This window comes from Leuresthes tenuis, unplaced genomic scaffold (assembly GCF_036924035.1).
Source record: "Leuresthes tenuis unplaced genomic scaffold, fLeuTen1.0.hap1 SCAF_24, whole genome shotgun sequence".
Classification (NCBI taxonomy): Eukaryota; Metazoa; Chordata; class Actinopteri; order Atheriniformes; family Atherinopsidae; genus Leuresthes; species Leuresthes tenuis.
In genome coordinates, this window is record NW_027325378.1 from 5,453,305 (window position 1) to 5,477,333 (window position 24,029).

The 24,029-nt window shown below is 41.9% G+C and overlaps 1 protein-coding gene across 1 annotated transcript; it reads left to right on the top strand.

The window, feature by feature from the left end:
* Positions 1 to 9,047: 9,047 nt before the first annotated feature.
* On the top strand, positions 9,048 to 22,660 carry ptchd1 (patched domain containing 1). The gene is made up of 4 exons (XM_072378716.1): positions 9,048 to 10,177; positions 13,825 to 14,539; positions 20,334 to 21,019; positions 21,101 to 22,660. Exons 1-4 carry the CDS (start codon positions 9,764 to 9,766, stop codon positions 22,199 to 22,201), a joined length of 2,916 nt encoding a protein of 971 aa, XP_072234817.1. The 5' UTR covers positions 9,048 to 9,763; the 3' UTR covers positions 22,202 to 22,660.
* Positions 22,661 to 24,029: the final 1,369 nt, after the last annotated feature.

The following is a 24,029-nucleotide window of genomic DNA, read 5'->3' on the forward strand; positions in this document are numbered from 1 at the left end:
TCATCCAGAGCATGTCTTTTTATTGATTTTCCTCCGGACCAGCTATTACGCTCAGAGAGCACCACAAATCACATCTCATTCATTTATATCAGCAGTTCCCATAGCAACTTACTCTGTGTTACAGGAGACTCTTGATCCAGATGCTGTTTGTGTGCTTGTATGTGTGGCTCTCAGCTGGTCTTACAGTAAACAGCAGGGGTAACATTAATGACATGTATCTGTGGCAACACCCAGTGGCAGTCTCATCAATTCATGCCAATTAGAAAAAGTCTGATGCCTCAGTCTGTTATGGTGTTAGGGTGCGTTGGTGAGTGTTGGGTTCATTAAGAGAAGGGAGGGGGCGGCAAGAGAGATGGATGATAATGACGAGAGATCTGATTCTACTAAGTATGTGAGCAGCATTAGCCCAGTGGCGACCGTTCTTAGGCTCTTCCATTCATCAACGAGGGCAGCTTCAATTGCGGATAACGAAATGGATAAAACAGCTGTTGCTCACTTTTTCCTTTCTCTTAATTGTCGCTGTGGTATACCCTCCTTTTAATATTTGATTTGGTATTATTTTTAATGCTGCTGGTTTTCCAACTGAGATATTAAAAAGTGAGTGCTACATTAGCTTTGTCTGAGCTCAGCTCTGAGACATTCTTTCTTATGAAGACTTTATCAGGCTCTCTTTGATGGCCAAGGAAGAATTTCATTCTTGTCACTTTGGTGCTCTGGAAATTGATGATGTGTTTCTTTGTTTTCTCTGCTGTATCAGCTGATGTGGCTGCTGAACAAACACATTATATACAGTGGTAACACTGAGCTAAAGCCAATAGATGAGTTTTCCCTTTACAGCAAACCTTACTTTTTTTTGTCAATGTATAAAAGTCCAAAATATTGAAACATACCAGAAACAGATCTATACATTTATATAACATATTTCTTATGAAGGGTTTTTTGTGATTCTTTCATGAAAATCTTTATTTTACAAACAAAATAACAGAATCGCAGCCTCCTGAAGTCACGTCTCCAGAACATCTTACACAAAACAGTTACTTGCTTTTTCCAGCTGCATAACATCTCCAAACTAAGAACAATCGTCTCTAAAAATTACTTGAGATGCTGATACATGCATTTATGTCATCACGTCTAGACTACTGTAACGGCCTGTTCATCTGTCTAAGCAAGAAGGATTTGACTCGTTTACAGCTTGTACAAAATCTTTCTGCGAGCATCCTGACGCGCGTTGTCAGAGGACCACCCGTCTTAAAATCTCTTCACTGGCTCTCTGTATTTTACCGCATAAATTATAATAATTTGGTTTTGACATTCTGAGAATTGCATGGACCGGCTCCTCCCTACATCTGTGATCTGATCCAGCCTTATACTTCAGCTCGTAGCTTGAGATCTTCTGAGCAATATCGATTGATGGGTCCCTCGCACTCGCTGTAGGACCCGAGGAGACAGGTCTGTCCAAGCTGTTGGACCAAGAATGTGGAATGAATTACCACTTTACTTGCAATCACTTGACTCTGTCAGTGCTTTTAAAAACCATCCATCCAGCCATCCATTTTCTATACCCGCTTAATCCGTCGGTTGGGTCGGGGGGGGGGTTCACCAGTTTAAGATATTCTTTTTTAAACAAGCATTCTAGCCCGACGGTCCCCGGGCTGCAAAGACTGATATTGACTGTATGTTGCTGTAATGGATTTTTAAATGTCCATATTGTACTTACTGATGCCCTTCCTGTGAAGCACTTTGTAACTGCTGTCTGAGAAAGGTGCTATATAAATGCATTTTACCTACTTACTTACTGAAGTGCGATAAGAAAAACAATATGCAAAACCTGACTGGGGTTAGTCACTATAAAGATTATACAGAGGTTTTATTAGCATTGTTTAAGAAGATTTTGGGTCAAAACACACATGCTTACTTAAGCTAAGCTTATGGTATAACAGATTAATGGCAGGACCTTCATAAATAAAAAAGAAGCAAACTGCTTTAAAATCGTTCAAAAGTTGACTATGTTATGACGATTTTATAGGAATCAAATGGTAACAAACAACAGAAATAAGGAGCACTAAAAACAAATCTAAATAAATACAAAAACAACTCAAAATTAAATTCATGCAATATCCATGTATAGATAAAATAGGTATTTTTTGTCTTTCTAACAGCGTCCATTAATTTTTGTGCCAACACCCTTTTTACTTACTTAGTTTCCAAAGCACATTATCTTAATTATTTCTACTTATGTATTTTTGTCTGGTTTTTTTACATCCCTGCATGCCTTTCTGCTTCATTATGCAAATTATGGGGAATGTCATTCAGATGGTGTCACTGGAGGCAACAGAGACCCGAGTTGGGGAAGGTTAAAGGCACTAGCAGCTAGCTTACCTTACAGTATGAACAATGACCTAAAAATAGTCAGCCATGTAGCGTAGCTTTTCTATTAAACTATAAATAACAAATATGCTTTAAGCAGATCAGTTTGTGAGAGAGAGAACGCAAAGTGTCAAAGTCTGTTGAATAAACAAGCTATTTGTATCGTTGCTGCCTGACAGGAAGTAGCACAACTTGAGGTATTGGAAAGCAGAGGTTGTCATTTACAGTTTCTTGGGCCATTTTAAGAAATAGGACTAAGCTGCTTCTAACAAAGCAAAACGCTTGCAGGAATGTTAAAACAGAGAAAGGGAAGTGTAAAAAGGAAACATGGCGATAAATGCAATGGGGAAAGAGAAATGAATACATATGTGCATAAAAAGAAATGACTGCTAACTTCATACTAGCATGAAAATGTGCCCCTGCAGCGACCTCAGTGCTCTGTGCTTACAGAGTCGTTAACAGTGAGCCACTGCCTGAGTTTAAGCTATTACGTCATTGAATTGAGGTAAATCTACTTTAATGGCGGCTGTAAAAATGACATCAAGGGTGATTAAACTGATGATTTGTAACCTGAATCCTTCCCCTATTAAACACAACCACAGCATGAATAAATCAGAGTCAAATATTGGCCACAAAAATCACAAAAAAAAAAAAATGCAATAAATTTTGTGCTGTTTTGAAACCAGAGCAGCGGATTGGAAGGTTCAGAGTTCAAAAACCTATAGTTAAACCACAATTCTTTATTTGTGTATACTTATTTATGTAGTCATTTAGTTCTACTTTGACAGTGATGATATACTGTATTTGCAGGACCTTTGTGGGATTTGTCCACCGCTATTTATTGCAAGTGCTGCATTTGTTCCCTTTTGATAAAAGCTTAAATTGATCATCCGATACTTGAACTGTTTAGAAACATCATTTTTCATTATTCAGTGTGTTTACTTTGTATAGTCTCAGCTTTTTTTGTTGATTTATCCTTCCATCACTGATGTACATAAATGAGCATGAAAAAAGCCCCACTTTCAAATGAAAGCCAGTCTTCTCAGGGTAAAGTTGGCCATTATGTGAATATTTTGTTCATGTTTTAAATGTTATGAAATGTTAGAGTTGCAAAGATTTGCTATACTATTAAAACACATTCTTTTTCGTAACTCTTGACAATGACCAACTCTGCTTTATGGTGGCATCATTGTGATAACCTGAATTATTTAATCATTTCTCAATTAGATAAAAAAAAGTTTTATTATTAGTTTTGCATATTTTCAGCTGAATATTTTTACAAATCACAAGACATTTTATCCACATCAGCCACTCTTAAACCTCATCAACCGTGCCAGTTTGTCAAACCAATCACCAAAAGTATTTTTAAGTAGATTCCATTTTAAAAAGCTATTGCAAGGTCAAAATAAAAATAAAAAACTTATGTCGAGTTTCTACCAAATTCTCCTTATATGGAGGTAGCGATAGATGTAGCACATAAACATCAACTACAGTTATAACTTGCAGCGTAAGTCACACAGTTCTGTTTCTATCCAATAAATGGTGGGTAAAACATGCCCGTGGCTCTTTTTCAAGGTGTTGTACAGGTTAAACTCAGCTCTCTGAGAGGGGAAAATATCTCTCCTCAGATCTCACTCTCTGACCGTTCAGCTTACAAGGTTTCCCCTCAGGCGCTGTTGAAGTTGTGGGGTTTCTCTGAGTATTTTCATCAGGCTTGTGTCACCCAGCTGCCTATTTTTTTATCTGTTCTGGCTCCTTCTTCTGCGGTTATGAAAGAGAGTCAGGATGAGCTTTTTATCTACATCCGTCTGCATCTATCTTCTCTACTTCTGGCCTGTTACTGTAATCAAATCTTCCAGAGGGCCTTGAAGACAACTTTCTCATCCAATGGCCCTCCTGATGATCTCCCTCCTCCATCATCCCCACTTACAGCATCCTGTCTAGCATAAGCTAATGTCCAAATGGTATTGAGAAAGACAATGTTTTGACTGGATAGACATAAACAGCCGAGAACCATACAAGTGAGTAAAGAAGACTGATGAGACTGCCCCCGATGAGCATGAGCTTAATAAGACCACAATATCTAAAAATATTCTTTTTAAAATGAAAAAGAAAGTGAATGAGACACATAATCTAAAGATCTTTAATGCTGTAGCACTGCAGAAAATGTTGACTATGTTCATAAAAAGTGTATTCAAGTATGTAAATGATCCTTTAAGAGTCACATGATCTTAAAACTAAAGAGACTGGACTATTTGGGTTTTAGGATTTTTGTGGCCAGAACAAAATTACAATAGCAATATCACAAAATAAATGAACCCTTTAACAATTATATTGATGTCATCAGCTGACACCTTCTTAAATAAAATGTATTCTTGTGAGGTTTGTCTATAAGTTCCACTCACAATGAATGAATGAAGGGAGGATGTAAATCTTTAACTGAAACTGGACATATCCTTTCTCAGAATATATATCATCTGACATGGACTGTGACATTGCAGGCTGCAGCTAGCTATGATGCTAACTAAGCATGCTACTGCAAACTACTGCCAGTTATTGCAAACAATTACAACATACTGTTAACTATGACTAAAGTGAAAACCCACCTGTAGCTGGCAGCATAACTTATCAGAGTGTTTGCATTTTGGCTGCAAGCAAATAAAATGAGAATCAAGCTGCTTTACATGTTAAAAAAATCACACCTTATCACATATACGCTGTAACATTGGTCTGTGAGGTGTAAATAGGAATTGTAAAGTGAGAACATTGTCATGTGTAGCTGATTTATTTCGAATTACACAGATCGATCTTCATTCTTGACAAACTGTAGATTGTAAGCGCAAAGCCTTACAATAAGAAAAAGAAAAGTTAAGCATTTTAATTCTATAATAGGAGTGCATACACAGCAAAAAGTACTATATGACCTTTTCTATGAATCACTGTGTACTATACAGCATATTCACTCGAAGATGTTTTTTCTGAATGATTCATTGTGGTTAATCATACGTAGACTGTTTAGTTTAAATGTTTCTGAGAGGGAATGTCTAAACTGAATTTACAGATAATATGAAAACAATTTTTTGGTTGTTGCGACTGTACTCAGATTGACTGCAACACCTCTGGCAATGAAGCTGTAAAATCCACCATCAGTGGACTTTTAGACCGATTTAAGGTGTTAACAGTCAGCCTGTAATACATGCTTTTGTGGAAGTTTTTCCACAAAAATGTTGATAGATGGGTAAATAAATAATACAAAGGGAGGGGGAAATAGAAAATGAAAGGACAGACTCTTTATTAATGGATGGCCTCAACCAAAACAGATGGATTGGGGGATGGGAGGGGTGGAAGAGAAGGAAGGCTGGTGGGTTCAGAAAGGTAAAAACACAGAGAAGCCTCGTAGATATCTGCTCTTGTCCATATAGCTCTCTTTAATAATGAAGGCAAAATGGATGAACATGAGGTCAAATAAAATGCACAACCCAAGCATGAACACACATCGATGACAGCGTGTCGACAGTAGAATCTTTAAAGGTCCTCCATCGTACTTAAAGTGTGTTTGTTTGGTTGCCGTGTTCAACCCCTGGAGTCTGTCTCTACTTTCCGACTTAGATGCAGAAAATAGCCTGAAAAGAAATTTAAGAAATAGCCCCGTTTTAAAGCGTTTTCTTCACCTTCCTGTTTCTACCCTTCACAGGCCCCATTCTGATTTCTATAAATCATTCAGGAACACTAATTAGTACTTTTGTTATCAGAAACTGCCCCCAAGCCCCTTACATCTCTGCAGCCTTTCATTTTCTATTCTGCTCTTCCTTCCACTCCAGGGGGACATTTATTTTGTCATTCTTTCACCGTTTTTGTCTCGCTGGACTGGTAATGGGGATTAAAGGCTAATTGAGGCTTAATTCAATAATGTATTAGGGAATATGTGCAGATGTTGCTTCCATGTATTTATCTGTTTTTATTTAACATTTTCTGGGAAATTATTGTTATCTGATGTTCATTAAACTGCAGATGGATGCACATTTCCACACTGGTTAACCAGTTGTGGGTTGAGTCATTAGGTCATTAGGACCTCACTGGTGATAAGTAGATATTCCTTAAATATATTTCTAAAATTTTCTATGGACAGATGAGCTTGTCCATTTAGTATGTGCAGTTTTAATTATTACACTTTGAAATGGTACAATGGTTTGGTCCACTGCCTACTATTCAAGTCTTGCTTCTTTGCGAAGATTAACGTAAAATAACGGACGTGTCTTACATGCTTATTTATTTCTATAACTCTGAAGGATAAAATGCATTTAGTATTTTAAAAACACTGCAATGTACATGTTGTTACTTCAGGAGCCCTTTCAGAGCTGAGGCACGAAACAAAAAAAAGGTTTTATTCGTACAGTTTTAAGCAAATTGTTCACATTTTCCATGGTTTCTTTCATACCTTCTCCAAAAACCTCCTGACTATTTGTTTTGTTTACAGATGGGCCACCGGCCATAAAAAGTAGTCTTCTAGTGTGGGCTAGAAGGAAATCAAGAGGACGCACTAATTTAGCCACACAGAACTCTCCTGTGTGGCAGTCCTTATCCCCTCCAACCCCAAAATGCAATGTTTTCATGTTTTTCTTTAAATGATGCAATGTTTTCATGTTTTTCTTTAAATTTGGTGAAAATTGCGATTAGTCAACTTTGTCCTGCTGTTTTATGTGTGAACTACTTGCCTACTTTTGGGACAGTTTTAGGAATCCCTATGATAAGCCTATAAAGGTGTGAATCAAATAATTTTTAATGATTCAGTTTGAGTCCTGGAAGAAGAGATCTTGAATCTCAATTAGACCTTCCTGGCTACACAAAGAAAATAAATAAATAAAATAAACCATCGCTTAAGGTTTTTTTCTGTAATAGCTTCTTTGATCCAAAGTGCAAAAAGTTGCAGTTTGCAGGACTCGAATGTTACACAGCAACATTTTCCTCACTCTGTTCCCTACACAGATACAGCCTGAGTCTTGATTTGCCAGCATGCATTCCACATCTTTGTACCCGTTCCTACATCACGGTGTCTATTTTCCACATCTCTGTAGTGTCAAATATTTATGGAGGGCCGGAGAAGATAGTGGATATCAGTAGTCCACAGACGCTCATACAAGGGATTGCTATTTCGAGACTTGTCCTGAACAATGTTTTCCACAGTCATTGCACTTTTCTACATCTCTCCCACTTTGGATTCTGTACTTTCTACAGCCATCTCAGCCATAAATCGTTAGGGTTAGGGGTTAAAATTGCAAGGTTAGGGTTAGAATTAAAATTAATTCTAACCTGTGAAGAAAAACATACAAAATAAAATATTTACTGGTGCTGTAATATTTTACCATTTGTAGGTCGCGATTCAGACTTAACAGCCTCGGGATACGATGCTATCCCACAAGGTTCAACCAAGGTTTGTGCCACTGTTGCGCTTTGGACATGTGGACAAATGTTCCCATTTAATTTTTTTTTTGTTTGTTGATGCTGGTATGGTGTATAAAACAGGGAAGTTTGAGAAGGGGGGTTTCAGGACCCATATTTTTGACATTTCGGTGCTGAACTAATTAGAAAAGAAAAAAATAGTTTGAGCTATGTACTGTGAGAGAATTATTTTGGCAGGTTCCAACATGTCATGGTATGCCTAAAGTTTAAAATCCGTATAAACAGTAGCAAAAAGAGCCAAGAGTGATGTGCTTTTTAAACACATTGCAGTGAAAGCTGCAGAAACCCCATACTGGTCAGAAAAGTATCACATGGAAGTCCAATTATAACAAAAGGATTCTTTGATTTACCCGGTGACATGTGGCCAAGCTATGGGATGAACAGATTAACTCACTATGTAATCTTCAAATTCCAGTCACTTTGCCCAAGTTATTTATAGCCCACTGTGCAAAAACTATTTTTAAACACTGTACCATTCCCGTTGAATCAATGCTAACACGGTGAATAGCAGAACAAAGCGTGTTGTGAATCTAAACCAGCCTTGGTTTATGATTAGAAGCAGAGAACTGTTAAATGTCCCATGAGGTCTACTTACAAATGCACACAGGCCAACAATAAGACAGAGAAGAGGAGTGTGATCTCAGTGTGTCTGAACTCATTATCATCTCCACATCTCATCTCCCTGCTCCCTCTGCCTCTTTTCTTTTTAATGTCATGTATCAGGAACCTAAGCAGATTGGGAGTCAGCAGGTGTGTGTGATGCCGGGAGAGAGTGGTGTGTGGTTGCTCTATTGTGTGTTTTATAGCGATGTGTGGCATCACTATTGCTATAGAAACGAGGGCTTGTAGAAAGACAGTAATTTATCTGGTATCCTGGCAACAGGCAACGCAACAGCAAGAAATATATCTGCAGCAAAGATGAACTTCATGTGAGGAAAAATGAAAAAGTTGCGGCAAGCACATGCTGTGAAATAAAAATGCGCAAACGTGAAGTTGTCAGGAAAAAGACGCATGAAATTAACAAAGAATTACAAATCAGAAAACATTAATGTGACTTCGTGTTTTTAATTTGCCGAAATTCCTAGATATCATCCATGTCATCCGACACACTCCTTTTATAGTATTTGTTTCCCTGTATCCTAAAACCAAGAGGCGGGGCAGAGGAAACAGACTCGGAACTGAACGAGAGAAGGAAAAGAGGCGTAAAGAGAAAACGATCCCCGGTTTGAAAGCCGGTAATTATTTGCGGATGAACCAGAGCTGTACCAAGCCACCAGGGAGATGAGGTGAGGAGAGGACCGACGACAGGAAGCTTTCTGCCGCAGAGGCAAATCCAGATTAGGCTGATATGACAAACAGCTCCACCGGCATCCCCGGTGCGTTCACACCACGTCACTCAGCCTGCGACCCCCACCTACTCACACACCCACCCACCCACCTTGCCCACCCATTGGGTTGTGTGATGACTTGGTGATGCAGGGTGGAGCAGGACAACATCTTGGTCTGGAAGCGGCTTTCGGATGATCTCCGTCATCACCAGGTCTTGCCGCCCGCCTTCAGTGTCGTTCAGTTTGCCTTAAGTGCAAAAACTACTGGGATCGCTAGTTTTTGGGAGACGCTTAAAAAGTCTGATATGAAGACTCTTCTGCTCTGCGTTTTTTTTTCTGTTGCGCACAGAGTCATGCAAGTCGCTGAAGGCGCTGGACACATCAGGGTTGTGCCCATCAAAGGTAAACTAGGGTATGAGATTTCTTTGTAACCGCAGAGCAGGCAAATGCTGGACCATTTAGCAGCTTTCTGTCATTTGCGTTATTCCAGCGGATGAGAGAACTCCAGGTAAAGGGGCACGCCTGTGACCAGAGGAGGGTTGGATTATATCCTGGCTGGTGATCTCCCGCTCAGAGACGGAGCCCACCGATGCGTCCGGCAGTCCCTGATGCTCAGCAGTGCTCCTGGGCTTTCTGGTCGGTGGGAGAGGCTCGAGCCACGGCCGCGCGCTAGAATGCTGCGCCAGGTGTTGCATGCGGGCCTGAGGACCTCCTTCCACGCGCTTGGCCGGTTCGTGGCAAGCCACCCGGTGTTCTTCGCCTCGGCGCCCGTGCTGCTGTCCATCCTGCTGGGGGCCAGCTTCAGCCGGTACCGCGTGGAGGAGGACGTGGAAAGCCTGCTTGCGCCCAAGCACAGCCTGGCCAAGATAGAGGGTAACCTGGTGGATAGCCTGTTCCCAGTGAACCGCTCCAAGCACGCACTCTACTCCGACCTGCAGACGCCGGGCCGCTATGGGCGCGTGATCGTCACCACCCGAAAGGGGAGCGTGCTGGACCCAGTTCACCTGGACACCATTCTAACGGTATGCATTCACACACATCACGCGTTTCTAAACGTTTTTTGGGAGAATAAGCTTAAATCTTTGAGGATTTTCACCAACAAATAAGCAAAGAAATAATAAAACAAATAAAAACTTGTGAAAAGTATACTCATGACCCAATAAAACGCGTTTACATTGAATAAAGGGAAACAAGAAAATGAAAAATGTGTGTATAAGAAAGACTCAAATAGCCTTCATCCAGCACTAAGACTGACATGGACTTATCTTTACACTTGAAAGAGCTTGTCATCTTTGCTGTATATGAGGAACTGTGGCTGCATCCATATAGGACCGGCTTTAAACATAAACCTCCGTCAACATTCAAAGAGGTGAAGGATCTGTCGGGGTTGGTGCACAAATGCAGGTTTCCTTCTTATTCTCAGTGATGAAGCAGAGGATGTTAATCACAAAGCCTCTGTCTTCATGCTAATTGGGGTTATGACTGTTATCTTAACTCCTTAGGAGCAATTAATTTAAGATTTGCTGACTAATAGATCTGAGACAACAAGCTCCGTTATGTGAGCTAAGTTTGTAAATGCTTGTTCTGGCCCACTTTACATATAGAGAGAACACTGTGTTAGTCCGTTGAGGACTGCCACAGTTAGAGAGAAGAGAACGCTATAAAGGGATAAATCCACTCTCAGACAATCTGATAACATCTGCAGGGTTGAAGATTCTGTAGCTGTTCTTTTTGTATCTCTGTTTTCTCTCAGCCGAGCTTCACAGTTTAAAAATCCCTTTGAGAGAGGGCCTGAACCTGTTGCATTCAGTAACCTGTGTCAGCAGAGATAGAGATGTCAGCGATAGTGCGGAAAATAAGAGTTACACCCATTGACTGAAATGTGCTCTATGGATATTCAAGCTTTTAATAGTTTCTTTTATAACAAATGTTAAATGTCTGTACATAAAAGTCAGTAGATATACTCTTGTTCTTTGAAGTTAGTAAAAACAAAACCTTATACCTCAGTGTTTCTGGGCAGATGTTTTTTTCTGCTGATTTTTCTGTGATGATGCATCCAGTTATCCACAACAAAAGGAAAAAAAACACACTCAAAGAGTTTAAGCTGTTTTTTGCAACTGAAGGTTGTGTGTCGTACAAGTGAATCGTATTGGTAGAAATGTAGGTTCAGATGTTCTGTTAAGGCAAGTTCCTAGTCGATTGACAAAAAGACCCAAGAGCAGACGCTGCAACAACAGGGGTTGAATTAAGACAAGGTTTATTAAATGAGAAGTGTTGTGGGGACTCAGAGAGTCTTGAAGGGTGGGGGTGGGGGTCAGGGGTTATAGCTGGCTTTGGTGCAGAGGTCCTGAGGCAGCAGTGGGCCGAGCAGGCAGGTAGGTGAGGCTGGAGGACAATGAAGATGAAGCGACCGTCTTGTAAGCCAGAGCAAGGCTTAAGACACTTTCGTTGAGGATGACTGGAGACACAAGGAGGTAGCGTAAGCAAGCAAGGATATCTTTTTGCAAAGAGAACACAGATAAGAGCCGGATTACATCGGTGTCAAGTGAGATAATCTGACAAAGTCTAAAGAGGAAGTGCAGATGAAGGACAGGTGTGTAAGCAGGAGCTGTCCAGACTCCGCCCGGACTTCCTGGAGCCTGCTCCACCCCACCTAGGTTTCAGAAACTAAATCAAATACCACAGCAAGCAGAATTGTGACATGTTCATGGTTTCAGGGGATGAGCAATAATTTACTCCACCTCCTTTTATTTTGCGCCACCAACAAATTAAAGTTTTCATGTATTCAGTTAACTCGACATCTGCCTCAACATCTGCTTGACAGATTGGCACAAACGTTGGTACAGAAGTTCATTCAGTTTCCCACAAGATGAATCAGAGTCAGAGTTGGGATCAGCATGTGTTTCATGCTTCATGTCAGCATGTTGAAATGATAAACTAAGGCTGTATAGTAAATCCAATGTTCTTACTACGGCTGCACCATATTAGAAAAACTTGCAATATATTTGTAGAATATTGCAGTGGCGGTATGACTTGTGACATATAAACAAATTCTTCACTGTATCGTACTAATCTTAGATGGACCGTAGTCGCAATGGAGCAGAAGGGGAGGGACCACCAACTAATAATGAGCTTCCTATAGATAAATTAGCTGCAGTGCTGATGCTAATGCTATCTAGCTAACTGCAGCACCTTTTAATTTCACGTATTGTTACAATGTTTAGTGTTTCTATGAGTTCAGTTGTCTCCACAGTAGATTAATTTATGTCCAGAGCCTTGACCAGTTCAGCAGCAGTGCAGCAAGCACCACAGTTAAATGCTGCAAATGTCCCTTCTGTTAAAGCAACACTAGAGAAGTTTAACCTTAAAGTGAACCTTAAAACTATGTGCTTTTATCTTGTTTCCATTAAATTTGCTTTAGGATTACTTGACATTTTTGTTGGCTTTTGATGGAACCTTTGTGGCCTCTTCAACATGACAAAAAAACATGTGTATGGCTGTGCATGTGCAGGGCTCTCAGAGTTTTGTCTTTATGACAATGGTGTTACATTCCACAACTCTCGGGGAGCCCAAGAGCAAATAACTTGCCAAATTCTCTAGTATTACTTTGCCTAACTTGCCCTGATCAACTTGAGACCACATTAGTGGCAGCTACTACATGAAAGTGAAATGATGGTAGTATTAAAAAGATTTAGAATGTGGATATCTCTAACATTACATGTATTTAGTTTAAGCTTTGTCGTTTTAAGTATGTTATCAAACTGACAATTATCATTGAACTTAACTGCTTGTTGTTTCGAGTGTCTTGTTTAAAGAAAACGTGGTAATCTTAAGAAGAAATGAAAATGAATACAACGTGTACGTCCCTCCCTATCCCTCTCTGCTGTGCTTCAGCTCTGCCTCCAGAGCCCCGCCCTGCAGAGCAACTCTTTCTGTACAAACTAACCACAGCAACTGTAGAAGTTGCACTGGCATTAGAGTATTGCAAATCTCCATTTGAAAATCTATTCATTCAGTTACTAAAACTAGTTAATTTGCTATTAACATGAGCAAATAGCTTGCTCACAACTTAGGTGACATATGTGATAGAGTGGGGTACAAAATGTTGAGCTGAAAGCTGATTTTATAGCTTCCAGCTGTTTGTAGTAGTCTGTCCTCAGACTCTATTACATACCTGCATCTTCATGCTTTGAATTTATTTTAAATGATGTGCTTGTATTTTATGTTTTAAAGCCCTACAGTGAAGCTGCTAACAGTGTAAGTTTCTGCTCTGTCATGAGACGAATTTTACAAGCATTTTCATCAGACCACTGCAGACACTGCCTCTTTTAAGTCAGTGCAGTACCCTGAGGGAGAAGTCAGCTCTGTCCATGTTCATTGTGGCAGAGACTGGCATCAGGCCTGTTGCTTGGTAACCAGCACCAGTGGATGTTGGCACTGCTGTCCTCCTGCCATAGAAACAGAGGAGGACACTGAGACAACTATTGTTACCCTTTTGAGTAACACATACTCCCCCGTACATCTTCTCTATTATTTACACAAACACACATCTAGAACACAAAGAAAGTGAATGAGCCACTCACACTTGAAACTTTTTTACTCTAGTCAGAGTTTAGCCACCTTGCAGCTCAGTGAATACACCTCTGTTTCTTGTTTTGTCCGCTCGTAGCTCCACAGGCGCATCTATCAGATGCAGGTGACAGTCCCGGCTACAGGCTTCAACAGCTTCAACTACTCCTTCTCCTACCTCTGCCTTCCTGACGACAAGAACATCTGCATCATCGATGACATCATCCGTGCCATGCAGGAGATCCAGTCAGCTCGTGCCTCGAACCGCTCCATCCCAGTCCTGCGATACCCGATCACGCAGCTGGCGGATGGGCGACAAGCATACATCGGCCACCAGCTGGGTGGCGTGCAGGGCTGGGGCTCTGGTGGGATGGTGCGATCTCAGGGGACAGGAGCCAGGGGAGAAGGTGTCCGTTCTGCCAAGGCGCTGCAGCTCACCTACTACCTCCAAGCCCGAGGCGGCCTGATGGACCGGGGTGCCAGCCAGTGGGAAAAAGCCTTCTGTGCTGAGCTGCAGAACTTTGCAGCATTGCATCCAAAGCTGGGGCTCTACCCCTCCACCTCGTCCTCTCTGAGGACAGACTTCCAGTTCTCCTCTGTGCTGGCCCATCGCCCCCTGTTGGCCAGTTTGGGAGTGTGTGGGGTGCTGGCCATCCTCTGCTGCTCCATGAGGGATTGTGTGAGGTCCAAACCGTGGTTGGGACTGTTGGCTCTGCTGTCAGTCACACTGTCCGGCCTCACTGCTGCAGGAATACTCAACCTGACTGGAGCCACCTACAACTCCACATACCTGGGCATCCCTTTCGTCATGCTTGGTACGTTCAAAGTCAATTCTTTCATGTTCACAAACATCCATCCATTTATTAGAATTTTTATTGGATGTTTTTCTATGATAGTTGAGCACCGGGGAGTTTTAGCAACAGCAGATAAAAGCAGGAAAAAAACCCAAAAGAAAAGTGATGCTAATGCGTGGGAGTTGGAAGCAATGATCAACGCTGCCGTTGCTTAAACACTGTTCTCCGCTTGCATTCACATCTGCTCTTTCTGTAGTGATTGTGACTGATATTTTAGATGCATGCCTCAGGCTAAATGCCATTTCAAACCAGACAGATCATCAAAATGACTGACAAGTAGTGGGGCATGAACTTACTGAGAGGGCGGATGACGGCACAAATTATGCATTTTGTGACTGGAGGCAAAAATCAAAACTAAAGGTTCCAGAACACTCAGTTTTGAAGTTTTAACTTCTTGACTGGGCTCTTGAACAAATCCAGAACAGAAACTACAGTGTTTCATGCAGTTTTTATTTTTATGGTATAACATCATTATGTTGCTAGACAAGCCATGGGAGCACTGAATGTCTTTCAAAGCCTCAAATCCTCAGTGATATTGTATTAGGAATGAATAGAGAGGTGTATTATTGGTTCATGCAGTTTTCCCCCACAGAAATTATTGTCTTTATGCTCCTACAGTAAATGATCCAGTCAGTAGTTTACAGATGGTAAGACTGTAGTGCTCATAAGTGGTTTGGTTTTGTACATGTGAAACTCACAGGTATTGAGAGGTGGAATTAGAAAAACCTCCATTAAACCTCAAAAGCCGATGAAACACATGAATGAATTATATCTTTACTTTATTTCCTTTAACTGTTTCCATTGCACTTAATAGTGTTCGTACTTTTTTCACTTTTTCCAAGTGTAAAACCTCTTTTGCCAAATAACAGTTGTAGGGATCTACGGATGTCATGATTACTCGCACCAAGCCAGAGCTACTCTGCAAGGCAGGGCTCTGGAGGCAGAGCTGAAGCACAGCAGAGAGGGATAGGGAGGGAACAATTACAATGCTAAACACATGTGTTAGTCACATCCTGAACCTGTGTCTTGTTTTGGATTCTTGCATTACTACACTTTCGAAATACTACTTGAAAAAGCATGAATTTTATGCATTCAATGATAATGCTGTCTCAGATTGATCAAGGCAAGTTGTGCAGTTAAATTAACACTAGAGAATTCGGCAGATTTTAGCTCTCTGTTTGTTTCCCCCAGAGTTATGGGATGTAACTAATCTCTGTTTGAGCCCTGCACATGTGCAGCCATACACAGGCAGAGGCTGGAAAACAGTCCTGAACTGCACTATCATAACACCCCAGGCACTCTAGGGGAGTTTCAGGATCTGCATAAAAAAAGTCAGTGTACTTCAAAATGAATTAGAAGCATGTCATTTTAAGGTTTTACAAACTCCTCTAGTGCTGCTTTAAAACTTAGGTCACACATCACTGTGGGGCCCAGGCTTGGACTGCGCTGCATTTTCCACCGATAGTGAATCTCTATTTTATAGAAGTATATACAGTATATATCTATACTTTAGATATAGTGCAACATGCATGACTGAGTAGCTTTGAAAGAAGGACATTTGGGTTCATTCTGTTGCAGGAGTTTTTGACCATCAGTTGTGCTCTAAGTGAGCCAAGCTTGTTGACATCTTGCTTCACATCTTCTCACTGGTTTCATGCTGATTGATAGTGAGAAAAAAATGGATGAAAACATTGTTTAATTCAAGATCTGCAAATTATTGTTTCAGTAACTGTGGAAACTGGACCAAAATGCAGACTCATTGGCAGGAGATGAAAAATAAAACTTCTATAAAACTCACAGGAGGAAACAAACAGAAGGTGCTGCAGAGGCAGGGAAGTAAGTCGCTAACACCAGCTAACATCTGACTTTTGAGTGCAATGGGAAAGAATTTAATCAGCATTCAGTCCCGTGTTAAAGGACCCTGCTGTTGTTGTGGGTATTTATCAGCTCTGCCTCTGATTATCCCATCTGATAGGAACAAAACACCCACATCTTCAACTCCCTTTTTTTGCTTGAACATGTTACTTTTGGTTACAGACGCAGAGGTTCCTGGTTAAAGACTGGGAAACAAAACAGGTACAAATGCAATGCAAAGACAAAGAGGAGCTTTGAGCTAACACGCACAATAAAACACGGCAGCATATTTACACAGAGTAATGAGAACAAAAAACAGGTACAGGGTTTTCAAATAAACAGGACACGGGTGTCATGCAGCAAACAGAAATAAATAATGAAACACACAACATCAAAAACAAGACAACAACAACAGATTATTCGATTGACAGAGGAGAAGTTTATTGTACACATTGTGTTTAGCTGGAAAAAATGCTGAATATTAACAAAATTTCATCACAAGAAAGAAATAAAAGATAACTTCTCAAAGAGAAAATGAAACACAGAGAAGGTTGTTCACGCTTTGTTTCTGATGAGTTTACCACCTGTTTCTAAAGTGGTGTGAAAACTTTCCATCACCCAGTAGTGTCTGCACCCTCACAGCTATTTCTATTTGTTCTTTTTATGTATTTCCCAAAATATGAAGCCTATCGCCTCTGCCTTTTTACTTATGCAGTCTGTGTAATAGCTTGAATAAAGCTGTATGACTGTTTGTGCTTTGTTTTGGGTTTTATTCAATCCTAAATTCACTTGATAAATCGTTTAATTTGTTTGGACAGAGATAAGATGAAGAAAATATGAAGAGAATACAGAAAAAGTGGGGGAGGAGATGCTGCTGTCAGGCTCGGAATAACCGCAGAGCGAACAGAGAACAGGGGAACAGAGATGGAGAGGGGTCTCTGTGAAATATGACTCAAAATGTAGGCTGAGATGGGGATGTTCTCAGCAGGACATAAAGTTAAAGTGTAGTTACGGGGAAGACAGGTCAGCAGAGCGGAAGAAGACTGAAGTGGGGAGATGGAGAAAGGTGGGAGGAAATGTGAGGCAAGAGAAGGCTGTAACTTTGTAACAGAACAGAGAAAAGCTGGATCGTTAAGAGAAAAATGTTTTAAAGACGGAAATTAGTGAGGACTCTCAGACATGAGAAGAGTTGCACACAGGGCTTGTTATCTTCAAAGGGGCACACATTAGGCACAAAGTAGTGCAAATTAGTCTGTTCCAGTTACTCATCTGGTGTGCACGAAGAAAGGTGAAGTGAAAAGGTGACACTGAGTATCTGGAACCTGAACAGTCACATTCAGTTACAGAAATGGATATAAAGTCTACAAGACTCTACTTGAAAGTGATTATTTGGTTTGAGCTCCTTTATTCTCCAACACAGCCTGAACCTTCTCAGAGAAGCTTTCTGTCATTTCTTTAAGTAGTCTTCAGGAATAGTTCTCCAGGCTTCTTGAAGGACATCCCAAAGCTCTTCTTTGGATGTTGGCTGCCTTTTGTTCCGTTCTCTGTCAGATGATCCCACACTGCTTCAATAATGTTGAGGTCCGGGCTCTGGGGAGGATTCATCCCTCCATAAGACCTGTTGCCACTGATTTTCAGTCCACTTCTTGTGTCATTTGGCATAACTCAGCCTTTTCTCCCTGTTTCCCTTCCTTAAGAATGGCTTCTTGACAGCCACCCTTCCATGGAGACCATTTCTGATGAGGCTTGGGCCAACAGTAGATGGATCAGCTGAAGGTCCAGATGCATCTCTCAGGTCCTGTGTCAGGTCTTTGCTGGATTTTTTCCTCTTTCTTAAGGACATCACTTTCAGATACTGTTCATCTGCTGTAGATAGTTTTTTAGGCCTGACACTTCTTCTTTTGTCCTTCACTTGTCCAGTTTCTTCAAATGTTTTAAGGACACACTGCACACCATGCTGAGATAATCCAAGTTTTCAGATAATAGCTCTTTGGGAATCACCTTGTTGCTGCAAAAATCCTATTTTCTGTCTGTCTAACTGTGTCCCTTGAGTAAGGAGCCTTTTTTGAAAGACCTTTAGAAAGGCTGGAGAACTAAAGCTAAAGACCACTTAGGAAGACTAAAAGAAAGTCTGGCTGCTTGGAAGCAAAACATAAAGAAACATCAGGTGGCTTAAGACTTTTGTACAATATTGTGTCTTAGATGTATTAGAGACTGATAATAATTACTAGTGCATTATATGTCCTCAAGAGTTTTCAAGATCTCAAATCCATAATTACACAGCTGAAGAGTGCAACAGTTTGACCACAATGAAACATACGCATGTTACACATAAGAGCCTCAGAGCTGTTAGATATCAAATTCTTTAGTAAGTGCCGTCCACAGCCTCATCTCCCAGCAATGTTGACCTCTCACCTCTTCCTCCATCACTCTGTTTCTCTCACACACTCCACAGATCTCCTTCGCACATTTTCTCTGTTGCTTCTGTGCTAAAGTGTCGGTACAGTGCGCCTCTGCTAAGGTGTTAAGGGTTTCGCCATGCTCAGGTCACTGGAGGGGGAGGGGTGTGCAAGTGTCATTGGTGACTCAGGGCTGCTATGGCAACCACCGAAAGGAGAAAAAACCCATTAAAAACCATCTGCTGCACATTTATGAATATGAATGTGCATGCATGTGAGACTGGACATGGTTAAGTACAATGGTAGATGGACTTAATACTGATGTGATTGAAAGCTGTAAATCTGTGTAGGGAGGATGTTTCTTTTAAGGTACTTCTGTTTTCCACATTTTTCATTTGAATTACTTTTATGTCAACAAACTGGGTTTTAGATGTATCCTCATGTGCTGCTGCAGCTTCAGTTTGTCAGCCAGAGCTGTTAAAGTCATGACGCTACATCCGTCATGTTATGCACCGCTGCTTCAAACAGCGCTGACTGCCGTCATGCAGAAGGCGACAGTTCTAAAGCAGCTATTGCACTTTCTGGTACAACATATGGATGCGTCAAAATGAATAAATCAATGCAACCCGAGTGAAAAGATATTAAAGTGAGGGAAAGCAGATGTCATGTGACTTTGCAGTTTTAGATAATGCTGCATAAATGTACTTTTTTGCCCAAGTGGCAAAGACAGCAAACTTGTTGACGAGTAGCTGAAGGTGTGCCATTCATTTGAGGCTGAATGTGCTCTTCTTATAACAGTTAAATGTTAAAGCTTGTGTCTATGGTCTATCTAAGTGCACATAGAGTGCTCGAATCGTCGACTCTTGATTGGCAAATGGGCATTGACTTCTGGTCAGAAATTGGGTATTTTGATATTGATGTGTATCTAATTTGTACAACCTGAAAGCATCTAAAAGTCTGGATGTGTGGTTTTACTTCAAGGACAAAGAGATTTATGAGTGAATTTAAGATCCCAAATTAACATTCTGCTTGTAAATGGACAGGTTCTTACCAACATCTTTTATCTTATTTAAACTTTGATAATAAAAACTGTGAGTATGGGTGAAATTATAGCATAGAATCCACTGTGCAGCAGCCATTGCGCTGTCATGACTCCTGACACGGTTAAAATGTTTAGCTGGCACAGTTTTTGCTGCTTTAGCATGGTTTCTAATCAGCTTTTTTCCGTTACTCTCTCAATTTATTATTCTGTCAGAACACGTCAATAATAAAGTTCATTAAAAGATATTTGGTGCAAATCTTAAACATCAAACTCTCAGAATGCGGTTGTGTTTGAGGGTGGCGGTGCGGCAGAAGAGATGAACGGGCTCCATGTTGAGAGGTGAGAAGAGGCGTGTGTTATATTGTTACCTACAAATCTACATTTTTGTCTGGATTATGAAGATAAACTCCCTTCAAAACTTTTCATTCTTCCTCTGATGTGATGTTTATTCTCATTTCAGGTCACGGGCTCTTTGGCTCCTTCGAGATGCTGTCATCATGGAGGAGAACGCGGGAGGACCACCATGTGAAGGAGCGCGTGGCCAGCGTCTTCGAGGACGTCATGCTGCGATTCTCTGGCTCCACCATGCTCCACCTGATGACGCTGGGCCTGGCCGCCTCACCGCTCACCAACATGGAGGCCGTCCGTCTCTTCTGCCGCACCGCCGCCCTCTCCATCACCATCAGCTATGTCTACATGTTGTCCTTCTACAGTTCCTGTCTGGTGTTCACAGGCTACATGGAGACCGGGTACAGACACGGCTGCTTCTGCCGGCGGGTCCCCAAGCAGGACCGGCTGGACTCCAAACCGGCTTGGTACCGCTGTTTGATGTACGCTCGTTACCAGGATGAAACTCAAACCACCAATGCGCCACACGGAGTCGGTCACTCTCACTCGCCAGATCCTAACCTAACACTCACGCATACAACGAACAACCCCAGTGTGCACGGACACATAGCTCATACGCACACACACCCTCACACTCATAACACGACAAGCATGGACACTCATCCTCAGGACTCGCACCTTTTGCTGGGGTGTGTGCGCCGTTGCTATGGAGACTGGATCACTAACACTTATGTCAAACCCTTTGTGGTTCTGTTGTACCTGGTTTACATCTCCTTTGGACTGATGGGCTTCCTACAGGTAAGAATTTTTATAGAAGTGACAGTTAAAAGGCACAAAAGCTCCTTTTCCAGTGTTACAGGATGTTTCTTTCGCCAACAGGTGACCCAGGGTTCCGACCCCAGCGCATTGGTTGCCATGGATACAGCAACAGTATTGTACACACGGGCTCAGCAGCGTTACTTCAGCTCCTACTCGCCCGTGATTGGATTCTACATCTACGAAAGCGCCCCCTACTGGAATGCATCGGTGCAGCGGGATCTTCTGGAATATGCCAAAGGCTTCCAGCGAATCAGCTGGCTGGAGGCTTACCTGAACTACCTATCAGACCGCAACCAGTCCACCAGCCAGCCGCGTGAGAACTTCACCCGTATGCTGCGCCACTCCTTCCTCCGCCAGCCGCAGTTTGCCCACTTTGCAGACGACATCATATTTGCAGAGCGTGGCCAGGGTGAGGAGCCCGATGTGGCGGCCTCACGCATCTTTCTGGTTGCCAAGACGACGGAGAACAAGCGCGAGGAGATGTCAGTGCTGCTGGACACGCTGCGCCGCCTGTCTCTAACATCTCGGGTCCGCTTTTTAATTTTTAACCCCTCCTTCGTCTACTTGGACCGGTACGCTGCGGCGGTCAGCTCCCCCCTCAGACATTCACTGCTGGCAGTGCTCTTCCTGTTGGGTCTGTCATCTCTGGCCGTCGTGGAGCCGCTGGTGTCCGTGTGGCTGAGTCTCACCCTGCTCTCCGTTCAGTTTGGGGTGCTGGGCTTCATGACTTTATGGGGCGTGGAGCTAGACTGCATGTCTGTGTTGTGTCTGATCTCAGCTTTGGGGCACTCGGCAGACTGCAGCGGCCCCCTCCTCTGTGGCTTCGCCTCAGGTCGGGGTGAGAGCAGGACTCGCTGGGTTAGAGTGGCGCTGGAGAGGCACGGCGTTCCCTCACTACAGACGCTCATCTGCTACGGTGCCGCCCTGGTGCCTGTTAGCTCGATACGCTCCAACCTCACTCACACAATGTTCCGCTGCCTCACCCTCACGGCCGGCTGCTCGGCCCTGCACACACTGGCCTTCCTGCCCACCCTCCTCACCTTCCTGCCCCCCTCCAAGAGTCGAGGCCACCAGCCTGGAGGAGAGGGCCAGAGACAGGAGGTGGAGTGTGTTGAAATGAACGACAGCACCAGAGTGGTTGACCAGATCACCACTGTTTGAACACGGATGATGATTTTCCCTTTTTTTTGTTGTTGTTTGGCTCCTACAAGGAGTGTGTAACACAGTAAGATAAAAATAAAACTAGGGTATGAGGAGAAATCAGATTCAGACAAGTGAAGGAGAGCGGAAAGCTGATAAGGATTGGGCGAGAGAAAGAAAGGTCTTCGATGCAGCGTATCCATGGTTACGTGCTTGTTGCTGCTGCTGTGTGGCATGTGAATGAGGTTTCTTCCTAACAGTTACAAGTTAAGAATCAGAGGTAACACTCGTTTCACTTCTAAATCTTACTTTAGATCTCTTCACTTTGTTTACCGACTGCTATCTGTTCACCATATCAAGCTGCACAGTTTCAGCTACTGTGACATGAGGCAATCATCTGTACGACCTGAGTATTTCTACTTTAATGCTGGACAAATAAAGTCAGAATTAGGGAACATGGTTTGATGCTTTTGTGGTTTGTAACACGTGGTAATGTTGTGAAAATTTAAACGGGTCAAACAGGTTATGTTTTTCTTGAGTGCTTAAATTTGAAGGTGTTATCTGTTAAATGCAGCATTCAAGCTCTCCCACTTCCCTGTCAAGTTTGAGCACATCCAGAAAGTGAAAGACCGTTGGGATAGTCACAGAGAAAAGTAGTGAATCAGAGAAACAAAATTTCACTGTAGTCTTATTGTACCGCACACAGAAGAAGTCCACATTTTGTTCACACAGCCCAAAACATTGTAAAAATAGCAAAATCAGATAAAAACAGGGGAAAGAGCAGCAGAGGTCTGTGTTTCTGCAAACAAAATCCCCACCACACACCTGATTCAGAGGAATTACTTCGGTATAAGAGAACCTGTTTTTTTTCTTGTTTTTTCAGAATAAATCAGAAATGTTACTTCAGTCTTGTAATAAAATAAAAGTCTTAAAGATGACTCAATATCCAAAGGTCTAAATAAAATGTCCTTGCTTTGATGAAAATACCATAGAACTAGCATTCTTTGTTTAATAGAACTATTCACCTTACAATTTGGGAAAAAGGTCAGATATTCTTGCTGGGAACTCTCATAATGTTTCTAAACCCTGATGTCCGTACATTGAGTCAAGCAGCTAATCAAATAAGTGATAAAACATAAAATATAAAGCACAAAAAAGTGCCGAAAAAGCCTTCAATTTTCACAAAAATCCGCCGTGCGCCATATAATCCGGTGCGCCTTATGTGTGCACCAGATTCCAAAATCTGTCACGGATACCACCATTTTAAACTTACCGCGTGGAGCGCTGAGCATTCATCGGGGTATTAAGCCCCCCCTGCATCACTCACCGCTCTCCCTTCGCGCCGCTCACCGCCACGTTCACTTTTGCCGCGCCTCTTCGCTCTCGTACATTGGAAATGAACGGCAACTGGCCACTTCCGTCGAATGTCCATTCGGTGTGAATCCAGGGTTGGGCGGATCTATATGTTTTAGCATGCGCCTTATAATCAGGTGAGCCTTATGGTGCGGAACATACGGTAATCTAAAGCATCTATTTTACATTTTCTATATCTTTTAATACCGTGGGGCATCTTTTATTCGTCTCAAGTGTTTGGCCACTCAAGAATGAAGTGGTGATTTATTCAATTTTGTAAAACTTATTTTGCAGCACTGATTGATCCAAAAATACTTTAATAAATGTCATAGTTTTGCTCTGTTTGTGTGAATGAGAGTACTGCTCTCTTTCAACTTCCTGTGAGCTCATTGCTTTTTACACCAGAATTCATCTTTGCTGTTGGAGGTCTGTGCACACTGCTTTCTATTGTTCATCCATCCTGCTCTCTGACACTCGACTAAATGGGACTATTGTT

Coding starts and splice junctions, on each gene's coding strand:
- ptchd1 (XM_072378716.1), top strand. CDS start 9,764: ATGCTCAGCAGTGCTCCTGGGCTTTCTGGTCGGTGGGAGAGGCTCGAG. Junction 14,540..20,333: donor CATCCCTTTCGTCATGCTTG/GTACGTTCAAAG, acceptor TTCTCATTTCAG/GTCACGGGCTCTTTGGCTCC. Junction 21,020..21,100: donor GACTGATGGGCTTCCTACAG/GTAAGAATTTTT, acceptor TTTCGCCAACAG/GTGACCCAGGGTTCCGACCC.